This window comes from Halichoerus grypus, chromosome 8 (genome assembly GCF_964656455.1).
Source record: "Halichoerus grypus chromosome 8, mHalGry1.hap1.1, whole genome shotgun sequence".
Classification (NCBI taxonomy): Eukaryota; Metazoa; Chordata; class Mammalia; order Carnivora; family Phocidae; genus Halichoerus; species Halichoerus grypus.
Genome location: NC_135719.1, coordinates 111,527,377 through 111,541,128, shown reverse-complemented (window position 1 = coordinate 111,541,128; position 13,752 = coordinate 111,527,377). Strand labels below are relative to the sequence as shown.

At 33.5% G+C, this 13,752-nt stretch overlaps 1 protein-coding gene across 1 annotated transcript in view; it reads right to left on the bottom strand.

Moving 5' to 3' along the window:
- The window catches only part of KIAA0586 (KIAA0586 ortholog), a 106,044-nt gene that overhangs the window by 32,787 nt on the left and 59,505 nt on the right, over nucleotides 1-13,752 (bottom strand). Inside the window, 3 exon segments of the mRNA XM_078053760.1 lie at nucleotides 2,655-2,751; nucleotides 4,413-4,567; nucleotides 12,375-12,552. Of these exon segments, the coding sequence (XP_077909886.1) occupies nucleotides 2,655-2,751; nucleotides 4,413-4,567; nucleotides 12,375-12,552 (430 nt within the window).

Genomic DNA, 13,752 nt, shown 5'->3' with positions numbered 1-13,752 from the left:
TGTCAAATCATTATGTTATACTCAGAAAACTAATGTAACACTGTGTGTCAACTATACTGATAGACTGTAAAAAGATACTGATAGAATGTAAAAAAATAAAAAAATAAAGTGAACTATTTTAATACATTACTTTATAGAATTTAATTGTTCCTGGGTTTATAACAAATAAGTGGATTTAAAACTAGTCTCTCATTAATATGGAAGAAAGTTAACTTGCACAGTAAAAGATGCAGTAAAAGTTAACTTGCATAATAAAAAGGAAAAAAAATTAAATGACTCACTAAAATCACTTAAATGGTTGCTTTCACTATAAAATCATTAATCAAGACATAGAATCAGATAAGTGGTATCATATGGTTGAAAATATACGCAATGAATTCAATACCAAATGAGAGTTTCACTCTTATATTCCAAAGATAGTCATTTGTCAGATCAATTCGATTTCTCTCTTTCATATTAAAACCTGAAAGTCATAATCAAAGAGGGAGAAAAACAAGGATTTTACAGATTTCTTGGAAGCATAGTGCTAGAACCCATGTCCTACCAAATCTTTGGTCAGTTTTTAATGATCATTGAAAGAGTTGCTACTGCTAGTAAGCTTCTTGATTCTTTATCTACACATACTAAACTAATACACATTTCAAAGTGAAATAAAAACATGATACTTCCCCCTGCAATAGTTATAATTTGGGGTTCAAGTATTCTTAGAAGCATTTATCTGTCAGAAAAGATGGTTTTGATTCCCTTGTAATAAAGGGAATCTTGAAGGCCTCTGTATGAGAGATAGGATTGAATTCCTTCAAGGTCACCCAAAGTCCTGAGAGTCCTAGAAGATGATTTTGGCACTCCGACTCTCCTATTCTCTGAAATGTTTGGCAATGTCTTAGAGTTTCATCAGAGAAAAAAAATAAATCCCACAAAATTTATGGAAAAAAAGTCATAACTGACTATATTTGCCAAGGCAATCATACTCATTCAAAAAATTTTCAGTATGGAGATGTGTATCAATTACAGAGTGAAACATTTGGCTTCTATTTTAAAATGTTCTATTTATAGCTCACTGGGTATTTATTTGTCTCAGTCAAAACTGATATAGGTCCGCTTTCCTAACTTCTGTACTACATATAAAGTTAAGTGAAAAAAAAAAAATTACATATATTAAGTCCAAATGTTCTAAATTCTTTCTAGATAAAACTTCCTTTAAAGGGCTAACATCTTGGTTTCTTTTATTCTTATGATTTTTATTGACTTATTAAATGTTAATTAGACATTATTTAATGACATTGTACTTAATGACAGCTCGTTGTGAGTCGTAAGAGTTTAACTATTGCCACCTTGTGGTCAGATGTTCATATATGTGACACAGAAAACAATGTCACTTTCCTAGAGAGATACTTTAAAATCTTACCAAACAAATTTTCCTATCAATTGAGAAAAATTATTATTTCATTATATACAATATCTCCCAAGGAGACAAAATTTATTAATAATTTTAAGAAATTATAACTTTTAAAAACCTAACTTAAATATATAGTATTTGACCATGAATGGTAACAGTACTCAGCAGAAGGACATCAAGTCAGTCCTGATATTATCTTAGAAACATTTATTTGCTCATATCTATATACTGTCATGATTCAGTTTTAAATACTATAAGAGTTTTACAAGCAAGTTTTCATGGGATTCTAAAATACAATATTAACACTACTGTACCATGGTTAGGTTGAAAAGGTGGTCAGGAAGGCAAAGTTCTGAGAAGTTGGAGCAACAGAGGAACAGAAAACAGAAAAGTGAAAACCTAAAACCTACATAGCATAATTTGAATAATTATCTTGAGTACTTCCTTGCTTAAGTCTTCCCTGTAACACTAACTGCTAAGTTACGTTTGCAATTATATTGGCATTCAATAAATGAAACAAAAAACACAATTATAAAAGCAAAGAAAAACATTCTACTCCTCAAAACATTCCTAATACTTCTTCCTAGATTGTGGAAATAAAGTTTTAAAACATAAGATATCTTAATTTCTACTGCCAAATTTCAGAATTTGGGTTATATTAAATTGAAATGACTAAGAAGCAAGAAGGTAAATAAAGCACAAAGCCAACAGTCTTTCAGAAACATAAAGGCAACATCAAACTGCTGTGACGCTGTTGGTAGAGATGAAGTTCAACCATACAACTTTGAGCAGTACAGAAAAGGTCATTCATATTAATAGCATTTAGCGTGAGAGTCCTTGGTTTTCTTACATTGTACTTATTGTCAACATCACCCACAACACGAAATAGCCCTTACAAAAAGCACTTTACAGCCATAGACCCTGCTTTTATCATATTATAATTTAAAATAGACAACTATGACACAGATATAGGCCTATACGTAGATAAAAAGGCATTCAATTGTACCAGAACCAAAGGGTAAAATTAAAGGAAAAACACTACCTAAGAATTTTAACAATCCATTAGAAATAGTGTTTATTGGTAAAAAGAACACACATACAGTCAAATATGATACCAGATTCTTTATCCCAATGGACCAAGAGAACACAAAAAAAACTATAGACAAGAATGAGATGTATATAAAAACAAAGAATTCTCATTATTCAATATCAGGACAAGTATCAAACTATTATATTACGAGAAAACGAATCTTACCTTGTTGCTGTGAAAGTGAAGTATCAGACTTATTTCTTACACGTATTAAACGACTTTGTGCTGGCTTACATTCAACTTGCTTAACATCTTGGTCATGCTTTTGTTGGTATAAAGAATTTAAGACATGAAGTCATAATATTGCTTTTAAAGTTACTTTAAAGATTTTTGAGCAATAAAATTATTTAGATGTTTCTTACATAAAATTTGAATATTATGCATGCTTTCTAATTGCTAAATGGGTGATAGAGTACATACTACTAATGAAAAGATATTGGAAATAAAATCTTTAAAAAGATTTGGATGATATACACAGATTTCAAATATTCAAATTATTTCTATTTTTACTAGAGAATTCAGATCTCCTTATAAATCAAACTATTCTAGATATATACACATGATGGATTTAGACAGGATAAAAACTTAATTTGCTTGTAAGCTCCCCCATATAACCACTTTTACATAAAACGAAAATCTGCATAATGCACTGCAATTTTCGAAGAGCTTTTATATATAGTAACATCATTTAATTCTCACAAGAGAATGAGTAGGAATTGTTACCCTCCTTCACCATTCAAGAAATGTATATTCTACCATAAGCCCTGTCGTCTCTCTTCCTTACCTATAACCTAACCAAATTTGAAACTGACAGTAGTCACACATTCTTTCACAATCACACATCACGAATTGTGAAGCCATTTTCTTTCTTCCTTTTCCTGCTTTATGGGCTTAGGTATGAATGAATTCCTGAAAACAGCTATCAGATATACTTTCACAGGAATTTAAAAAGCTATCTCTGGATTCTTATCAATGACCAGTTGACCCACAAGCTGAACCCAGGCAATCAGAGGCTCCTTACTCCTTCCCTGTCTTCGGAATATATGTCCCACCTACTATTTCCATACTAGCAGCTGTTGAGAGAGTAAGGTGTTAAGAGGCCATCTGGACTGAATACCTGACTGAACCAAATGAAGGCTTCCATATATACTTTTAAGATTCTGGCGGGTGGGTGCAGAGATCTACTTGTCTTACAGCTGCCCAAGACAAGCCTCATCAGTAAGTTCCCTTACTTACTGAACCTGCCACCGACCACTCTGAAGTGGTCTGTGTCTTTATTCAGTCTCTCCTTGCTCTCCATGCATAGGAAGCCAGTTTTGAATCTCACCCAGGAAACTCCTGAGGTGGCAACCAGTAATACCAACACTGTGCAATGCTATACAATACCATGCAATAAATACTTAGTGAATACATTAATCTACAGTGAGAAATGCATTGCTATTACACAGATACAAAGCTGTTTTTAATAACATGAACATTTCTTTACATGTTGAAGAGTAATTTATTTTTTCAGTACACAAGATTACACGGGCCACTGGCCTAACTCAGTATGAAATTTCTTATGCTTTCATGTTAACAACTTTTGCGAATTTTAATATAATAAATAATTCTTGAGTACCTACTATGGCAAATTACTGAGGTCGATATTGCATGGGGATCCAAAGTATAAATGATAATAGCTACCTAGCTAGATAACAAGCACTTTATATATATATATATATATGAGGAAACTGAGGCTTAGAAAAAGGCTATGTATTCGAGGTCACTGCTAGAATCCTAAAAGCTAAGATTTGTATCCAAGCGTGAATTAGTAAATAAAGGAAGCATGACTCCAAAGACTATGCTCTTGACAGTATACCATGTTAAGACAATATTGTTACCATATTCATTTTAAGTAAAGTACAAATGTTATTAATTGGGTACCTGATGAATATCTTCAGTAGCTCCTGATAACATAACATCATTTTTTTGTGCTGTGAAAAGTGTTGTGGGAAGGGCAGGGTTAGAATTTGGCTGCAATTCCAATTCTCCCAAACTCATTGGACCATGACTAGCACATGAATCTTCATAACCATCACCTGTTATCAAAGATATAAACAAAAAGTAAAAATTGTTTAATTTATCTTAGAAAAAGAACAAATAATTGACTAAAATTACCAATATTTCTCACTGCTGAGTAAGAAGTAGCAGTGTACTTTAACCAAAATAATCTGGTACCAAGTCTTCCTTGCAATTAAAACCAAAGCTTGTAGAGAATGCAAAAAGTACCTATGTCCAGACAAGTCTATGGACTATTCTAAGTTTCCAGTCAACAAGTTGCTCATACAGTCTACACCCAACCCCACTCCTTCACATCAACTCCTAGCATTCCAGCTTACCTTTTCTATCAGTATGAGTCAGTAGAATACTTTCTTTCTAAAATGTAATATGAAAGCAAGGGGTAATTGCCTAGCTAGAAAATGTTAGTATTGCTTAGCTCTGTTCTATAGATCTTTCTCTTCAAATGATTATGTTCTTTTCCTCATCCAAATGGCATCTCAATCAAATCAATAAAAAGAAGGCAATAGGAGCAAAGCTATTTATCTAATAATATCATGGTACATTTATATTGTACCTTATACTCCAAGCACTTTCACATACATTATCATTTAATTTGAATATTACAATCATTCTGTAAGGTAGGCAGGTCAGATAGTTTTATAACTATCATTTACCAACAAAGCTAAGGCTCAGGGAAGTTAACGGACTATCCAAAAAAGCAGAGAGCTAGTAAGAGGAATTAAAATCCTCATTTTCCAACTCCCATTGTTCTTTATTTTACATTCCTGCTCAAATATTTCTAAGAAAATTCTGTTTTTCCTAATTAATGGCCACCTTTTAAATATTTAGCACAGTATATCTCATTGTAGTCAACAGAAATAGATCTAGATCTGAAGCATTATACATAAGCAAATTGTTTTAAATGAAATAATATTTTAAAGACACCATAAATATTTTCCATTTAAAGTCAGTGTATTAAAAAAAAAGTCAGTGTAGAGGGTGCCTGGGTGGCTCAGTTGGTTAAGCATCTGCCTTTTGATTTCAACTCAGGTCATAATCTCAGGGTTGTGAGATGGAGCCCCGTTTGGGGGCTTAAGATTCTCTCTCTGACCCTCCCTCCACCTTTCCCTCTCTAAAATAAAGTCAGTATATTGACAATTTCTTAGGTATAGCAAATAAATTATCCTCTGATCTTTTATGTTAATCTCTATTTTTAGGTGAGTTTTACATAAAACAAAATATATACCTTGAGTTTTAATTTTTACTTTTCCAGATTCAATCTGTACAAAACAATTTCTCAAAATTATCACCTATTTTATTGTCATTAATTATCTAGCATGATATTATTAATTTAATAATGGTAATAATATCCATCATTCAGATTAACTATTGTTCCAGGCCTTATATGTTGGCTTGTCTATATTCTTTTTTTTATTTATTTTTTAAATTTTACTTATTTATTTGACAGAGAGACACACAGTGAGAGAGGGAACACAAGCAGGGGGAGTGGGAGAGGGAGAAGCAGGCTTCCCACTGAGCAGGGAGCCTGATGCGGGGCTCGATCCCAGGACCCTGGGATCATGACCTGAGCCGAGGGCAGACGCTTAACGACTGAGCCACCCAGGCGCCCTTGGCTTCTTTATATTCTGATATGTCTTATTCTATTCATATGTCACTTTTCCAAGATTTTCCTAAGGCTGGCAAATGAATTAAGATAAAAGAATTAGCACAAATAACGTTAAAAGAGAAGATACTAAAAACTCCGTGCTGATAATATGGTTATATATCTAGAAAAACAAGAGACTCTAGAGAGAAAAAAGAACTCCATTAGATTTAAGAAGAGAATTCAGTAATTAGACTTAATACTAGATAAATATATAAAAATCATTGGTTTTTCTCTATATTATACCAGTATGCACCTAAAAATAGAAAAATAATCCTTTACTATAGTGACCAAAACATTAAAATAATTAAAAATAAGATTATTAAGAAAAGCATAGAATCCATATGATGAATATTATTACATCTTATTGACAAGAACAAAACATTATCTGAATAATAAGATATACCATAAAAATATTAATTCTTCCAATATTAATACATAACAGTACAATTCCAATTAGGGTGATTTTTTTTTAAAGATTTTATTTATTTATTTGAGAGAGAGAGAGTGCACAGCATGGTGAGGGGCAGAGGAAGAGGCAGAAGCAGACTCCCCCCTCAGCAGGAAGCCCGATGTGGGACTCTATCCCAGGACCCCAGGATCATGACCCAAGCCAAAGGCGGACGCTTAACCGACTGAGCCACCCAGGTGCCCATAGGGTGATTTTTAATAGAAAAAAAGTTTTAGAGTTTATATGGAATAAATGTCTGAGACCTGCCAACAAAAGTATGAAAAACTTTTTGAAGGGGAAACTTGCCCTGTCAGATAATAGAATGTGCCATGAAGACACTATAGTCTAATATGTTTTAGATCATAAAGAATCCAGAATACTTATAATAAAGAATCCAGAAAAATATTCCTACCTCTATGAGAATAATATACAAACTGGTTGATATTTTAATTCAGTAGAAAGGAAAACAGCTTATATGTTAGTTGATGCTGGCCCAACTAGCTATTTATGTGGAAGAAAATCATATTGGACTTCTACCTTACACCATTTGCAAAAGTAAATTCCAGATAGACTTAAATATAAATATATACTAAATGATGAAAAGCTCACAAGAAAATCTACAAGACTACAGGTATAAACTTGTGTTAGCAGAAACCTAACCAAGCCATAAAAACACATAAAATATAAAAGATAGAAATAACTATACAAAAATTTTTGTTAACTATATGGCAAAGAAAGACCATAAAAAATGTCAATGAATTCAGTATAAATTTGGAAAAAGATACTTGCAATGCAGGTGATAGAAAACATCTAAAATATAGAAATAATATTACATGGTTTTAAGAAAAATTCAGAACCTAACAGATGGGGAAAGCACTTAAGTAGGTAATTGACAGAAGAGCAAATCCAAATGGCCAATAAACATGAAAAGACACAGAAACTCACAGGCAATCAGAGACTTATGAGTAATTTCCATAGGATTTATGGTGTAAAAACAAATGCAGGCAAGTGGGCATGATATGATCTCAACTTGTAAAATAACAGCACACACACACATCATATGTATCTATCATGTATATTATACACATGAGTGTGTCTATGGACAAAAACAGGAAGATTACATGCCAGAATCTTAACATGAGTTAGCTGGGGTAAGGCAAAATATGGGCTAGGAGAAAATGTGAGGACGAAGAATGGATAGAAGGCACTCCAAAAAGAGTCTATAATTTAATGTATGATATAATCACATTTTGTTTTATGTAAAATTATATGTGGTTAATGTATGGTATAAAGAAAAAATTCATTAAAAAGACACAAGGTAAAATTTGATAAAAGACCTAAATGTAAAAACCCCGAAAGTATATAATCAAATATCTCCCAAATGCTTCAAAATGTGTAATAGCTTTCAACTCATAGAACACCCTATCATTTAACATATATTTCCTATGTCCTAGGTGCTGCAGACTCTGCTAGATGACAGGGATAGGACAGTGAGCAAGATAAAGTTCCTACCCTCAAGTGAGATTACAGATCAGTGTGACAAAAGCACCATTAGAGGACTATACAGAGAGCACATATGACAGGCATCTAACCCAGTGATAAAGGGTCAGGAAAGAATTCCCTGACAGCCATCATAACAATGCTAAATTTGCTCAACAACACAATGGTGTCACTTCTAAAAAGTATGCTCATTGAGTGTGGGTGTCTTGTCTGTATAATGTAACTTAGCTCTTTGTAACTATTGTATCATTCACATCAAATGTATCATAACTTGAAATCCCTAATTTTACTCTTCTAGAATCTTATTGCGATGAAAAAGCAACCTTAGACTTAGACACTTAAACTTTCAGAGAAGGCTAAGTCCACCCAAAATTGCCAGTGCCAGCAGCAGCTTTGGGTTTGTCAAATCTAACAGATTTTTCCATTTGCATGAAACCCAAAGGCGCCTCAAATTCCACATGCTTAAAACCCCATCCATCCTTATTTCCTCCTAATTCTATCCCTTCTCCATATTCCCTCTCTCTCAGTGAATAGAAATTCCATCTATCCAACCATATGGATAGATTCTCCTTTCTTTTGCTTTTCTCCTATTCAAACTTAAGTCTTGTCCATTCTCCTTGTCTCTCAAATCTCCCTTTTTACATTTCCTCACTGTTGAATAATGTTTCACCAGCTTTACTGTAATACTGTAATCAGGCTCTTTGCCTCCAGTCTTAATCCTTTCCAATCTATTCACCACACTGTACCTTGGATGATCATGCTAAATAAAAGACAAAGATCATCATATCAGTCATTTACTTACAATCCTTAATGGATCTGTGAATATCACAAAACATTCAGAATTGATAGAAATTCAAGACTGAATTTTCCATGGGCATAAATATAAAATAAGATTGGCATTATTTTCTATTTGGTTCACAAATGGATCCCTATCATCTTAGAGTAAATCCAAAAATTTTTCATATATTATCCAGGATTTTTTAGGACCTAGTTTCTGCTCACTACTCCAATCTCATTGTATCCTAAGCTCTAATTCATTGATGAAGTACTTAATATTTCCCTGATCAAGTCTTGATATTTTTTGACTTTTTCCCAGTGTCTCATTGCATATTCGGCCCACAAGGTCCTTCCTCATTTACTACATAGCAAACATCTATTCAATATTATCCCCACTTGATAGATGAAGAAACTTGGGCTCAGATATATATTTTTTTAATTTTACTTTTTTATTATTTGGAAACTTCTAAGGCAGACATTCTTCCTAATACTAACTTTAAAAGAGAGATCCTCAGTTAACAAATGGGATACACAACCCATAGATAAAATAAATGAGTTTTTTTTTTTAATGAAATAAGAATTGTAGCTTCAACATCTAAACCACTATCAAAATATTTTTAATCTACACAATGCACATTTGCAACAGCTTTCAACTACAGCTAATAGTGCAGTATAACTGAAACACACTGGGATGGCCCATAATAAATTCTGAACATTTCCTTATTTGGTTTTTGTAAATTAAGCAAACATTTCCTTATTTGGTTTTTGTAAATTAAGCAGATGAATTCTATTCCCAAGCATACAGGAAGCAGACAAATGAAATAACTCAAAAGGTCATTAATAGATTGCTTCATAAAATGTTGTTGTTTTGAAAAGAATTATTTTGATCCATTCATTTGTGTACTCCATTATAGATACCTAAGACAAACAATACTGTAATTTACTAATATATTTTGCCTGTATAAGTCTAATAGAAATACAGTCCCAATAAAATTATTGGGCTCAGAGATATTAAGTTACTTGCCTCAAAGTATACAGAGCTGGAACTCAAACTGGTATCTGAAACTCCAAAAGCCCAAATTCTTAGCCACACTCTGCTATATTGCCTCATCTGTATGCTCGATCTTTATGTTATGCCACATAACTTACTATTTTTTTCCTATTAAACAAATATCTATAGTGTACCTACTATTATAAATACACTGTACTGTAGATAATATGCTAGGTGCTACCAGAGGGATAAGGAGAGACTAAACAGGATATATCCTCATGTATTTTATTCTATAATAATTTAACAAGTACCTAGTTTTTCTCAAGTACCTAGCAGCTCTCAAGTGATCTGTGAGAGCCACCTAGTGTCAATTCTGTTTAACTGCAATCTGCAGTTAGCTGGATACAAATATAACAAGCAAAGGCGGGGACGGGGACGGGGGGTGGGGGGGGGGTGGAAGAATAGGAACAAACCAAGAAACAGACTCTTAACTACAGAGAACAAACTGATGGTTACCAGAGCGAAAGTGGGGGAGGGGAGGAGAATGGGTAAAACAGGTGATGGGGATTAAGGACTGCACTTGTGATGAGCAAGTGGAAGTGCTGAATCACTATATTGGTACACCTGAAACTAATATTACACTGTATGTTAACTAACTAGAATTTAAATAAAAACTTCAAAAAGTCACATTTTATGCCATTTTAAATCCTACTCATTTAAAAGAATGCAGAACATTTAATGCTCTCACTATGTGCACAAAATGAGAAATAACTCCAATCTTACTTTACATTTATTCTCCTGGAAAAATTAGTCTTGAATTTCTCTTAATTCTGAATGATACGAGGTGTTCACTCAATATAAAATGGAGATTTTAAATACTCTATACCAATGTTTTTCTAACTTCATGCATTTCCTTTTCTGATTTTTGGAAAATCTGCATACCTCCATAAGTTCTTTTCACAAGAGAATGCAGAAATGGGCATGGAAAAATCAGTAAATGAGAATATATTTGCTCCTCATTAATTTGCTGATTCCACATTTGCAAATTCACCTAATTTATTTCTAACCACAAAATCCACAGTCAAAGTGCTTTTGTGATCATTCACAGACCCGGGTAGATCAGTAAAAAACTTCTGCATCACCCAACATACACTTTACCAGCTGAAGCTGAACAAGCTGATGCTCTGTTTTCTTATTTCAGTTCTTATACTGTAAACAAGGGTCCTTTTTGCTATCTATTCACTGTTTATTCACATTTTTGTGCTTTTTGTTGGTGATCTGTGGTTTCAAGTGGCCCCGGCTCATAGTGCTATAGTACTATCTGGGATCCTAAGTGCACAAAAGTATGACGGGCATTAGAGAGAAAAATACATGGATTTTATAAGCTTTGTTCAGGCATGAGCTACAGTGTTGTAGACCTTGGGCATAATGTTAATGCACCAACAATATATATTACAATAAATTCCTTTAAAAAGAAACACACATTAACACAGTTATATATTGATCAGTTGACAAAGATGATCAGAGGCTTGCAGGAATCTAGGTCTGTATTTTCCCCGAGGAGCAATGGGTCAGTATTTACTAATGCAGTGTTCCTGGTGACTCCACAGAATGTAACTAGCACAGATAATGAGAATCAACTGTATATGCTAGTGATCGGCATTCTCTCTTCTATTCTTATTTCCAAAGTGTTATAGCAGAAAGTCTGGCTAATGAGGTTCTAAAATAGTGATGAGTGCACTGAGCACAGTGTCAGAAATTCAAACAATGTAAAGAGTGAATTTCTACAGTATTATCTAATTTAACCTTGTCCTAAACAAGATATGTTCTGTCACAGTTTGGTGTTCTAAATTATATTTTTTTAATATACAGTAAACTAAACATACCACTATTAAATAATTTCAAGTGTATGTATGCATATTACCAAAATTACTCCATGCACCACCCAGTGGTTCACGTACTAACACTGATACCTGAATCACATTTGGGAAAATACTGGCATATAGACCACAAAAAAAGTCATTACTAAACTTTTCAATAATGCAGACCGTTTTTTTGTTTGTCTGTTTGTTTGTTTAAAGATTTTATTTATTTATTTGACAGACAGAGACACAGCGAGAGAGGGAACACAAGCAGGGGGAGTGGGAGAGGGAGAAGCAGGCTTCCCGCGGAGCAGGGAGCCCGATGCGGGGCTCGATCCCAGGACCCTGGGATCATGACCTGAGCCCGAGGCAGACGCTTAACGACTGAGCCACCCAGGAGCCAAAACGGACTGTTTTTAATAAAGAAATTTTGCCCCCACCTGAAAATAGCTATTTTCTTAATTCAGATTAGGATCACTACTGTAATTATAACACAAAACAGAATATAGTATTCAGCATGGAAATAGTACAAAGGCAGTGTGATGGGATTCCAGTACATTCTAATAAATGATATATCAAGAAGCAATATTTTGATGTATACCTGTAACTGTGTCAAATTGTTGAGATAATGGCTTAGGAGCACATTTCTGATCCAAAGACTCTGCATTCGTGGCAGGTGGCTGCATAGAGACAGAATGTCCCAGTAAGATGTTCTCTACTGCTGCTGTCAGCCTGGGCCTTTGTCCTTCGCTAAGTTCACCTGCACTGTTTTCCAAGTCCTATCAAAGGTAGAAATAATTGTTAAGAACACTATATTAAAACCAAGTCAAAACAGCAAAAATTTGTCAAATACCATGATCCATGACACTTGACTGCTTGAAAGGTATTTTAGACAGTGCTTATTAAGCCACACACACACACTACTGAAAGACAGACTTAAAAAGTTAGTTCAATCAGGCATCTGGCAATAGGCTTTGTTGCTAATATCTTATTTTTTATGAAGTTAAATAACCATTATGTTTTTCAAACTCCAAATTTGATAGCAAAACACATAAGAAAAATTTTATGATTTAAACTAAATAATGGCACACACTGCATATTCATACAGCTTCAAATTAAAATAATAAAAAATGTACCTTTCACTCTTCATTAATGAAAACTGCCTGAACTTGTTAGGGTGAACCTTATAGTTAAGTGACAAACACTACCCCTATCCAAACTGTTACATTTTTTAGAAGTACATAAGTTGAAGAAGACTACTTTCATCATACTTAATATAAGTTCTTCCCCCGGGAAAGTATACAAGTACAAATACATTTCTTTATCAAATATATAAAATAAATTTAAAAACTAAAAAATGAAGACTTCTATTTTCTTTCTGCATTAAAAATTATATACATGATCACTACCACATTTTGTGACTTAGAAATATTCTATGGACTCTGAGAAACAAACTGAGGGTTCTAGAGGGGAGGGGGGTGGGGGGATGGATTAGCCTGGTGATGGGTATTAAAGAGGGCACGTTCTGCATGGAGCACTGGGTGTTATACGTAAACAATGAATCATGGAACACTGCATCAAAAACTAATGATGTAAGGTATGGGGATTAACATAACAATAAAAAAATTAAAAAAAAACTAATGATGTATGGTGATTAACATAACATAATAAAATAAAGAAAATAAATATTCTAACTATGAGTTTACTAATAAAGAACTGAATAAAAATTCTAATATCTGAAAGCTCTCATGCTTTCTCATTTAAATAGGGTTTAATTACAACCAAGTGTTTTTCTAGAACATATGAAGAAATCGCTGCTGAAACATCTTCGATGGTTCTGTTGACTATAAAGCCTAACTTCCTAGCTCAACATTCAAGAGTTTCTACAATTTTCCCAAATTCTTATGTAGTTCTATCTCCTCTAAGTCCCTAATCTGACTTTTGTTTAGGAACATCAATTACCTCAACAACCTCTAAAT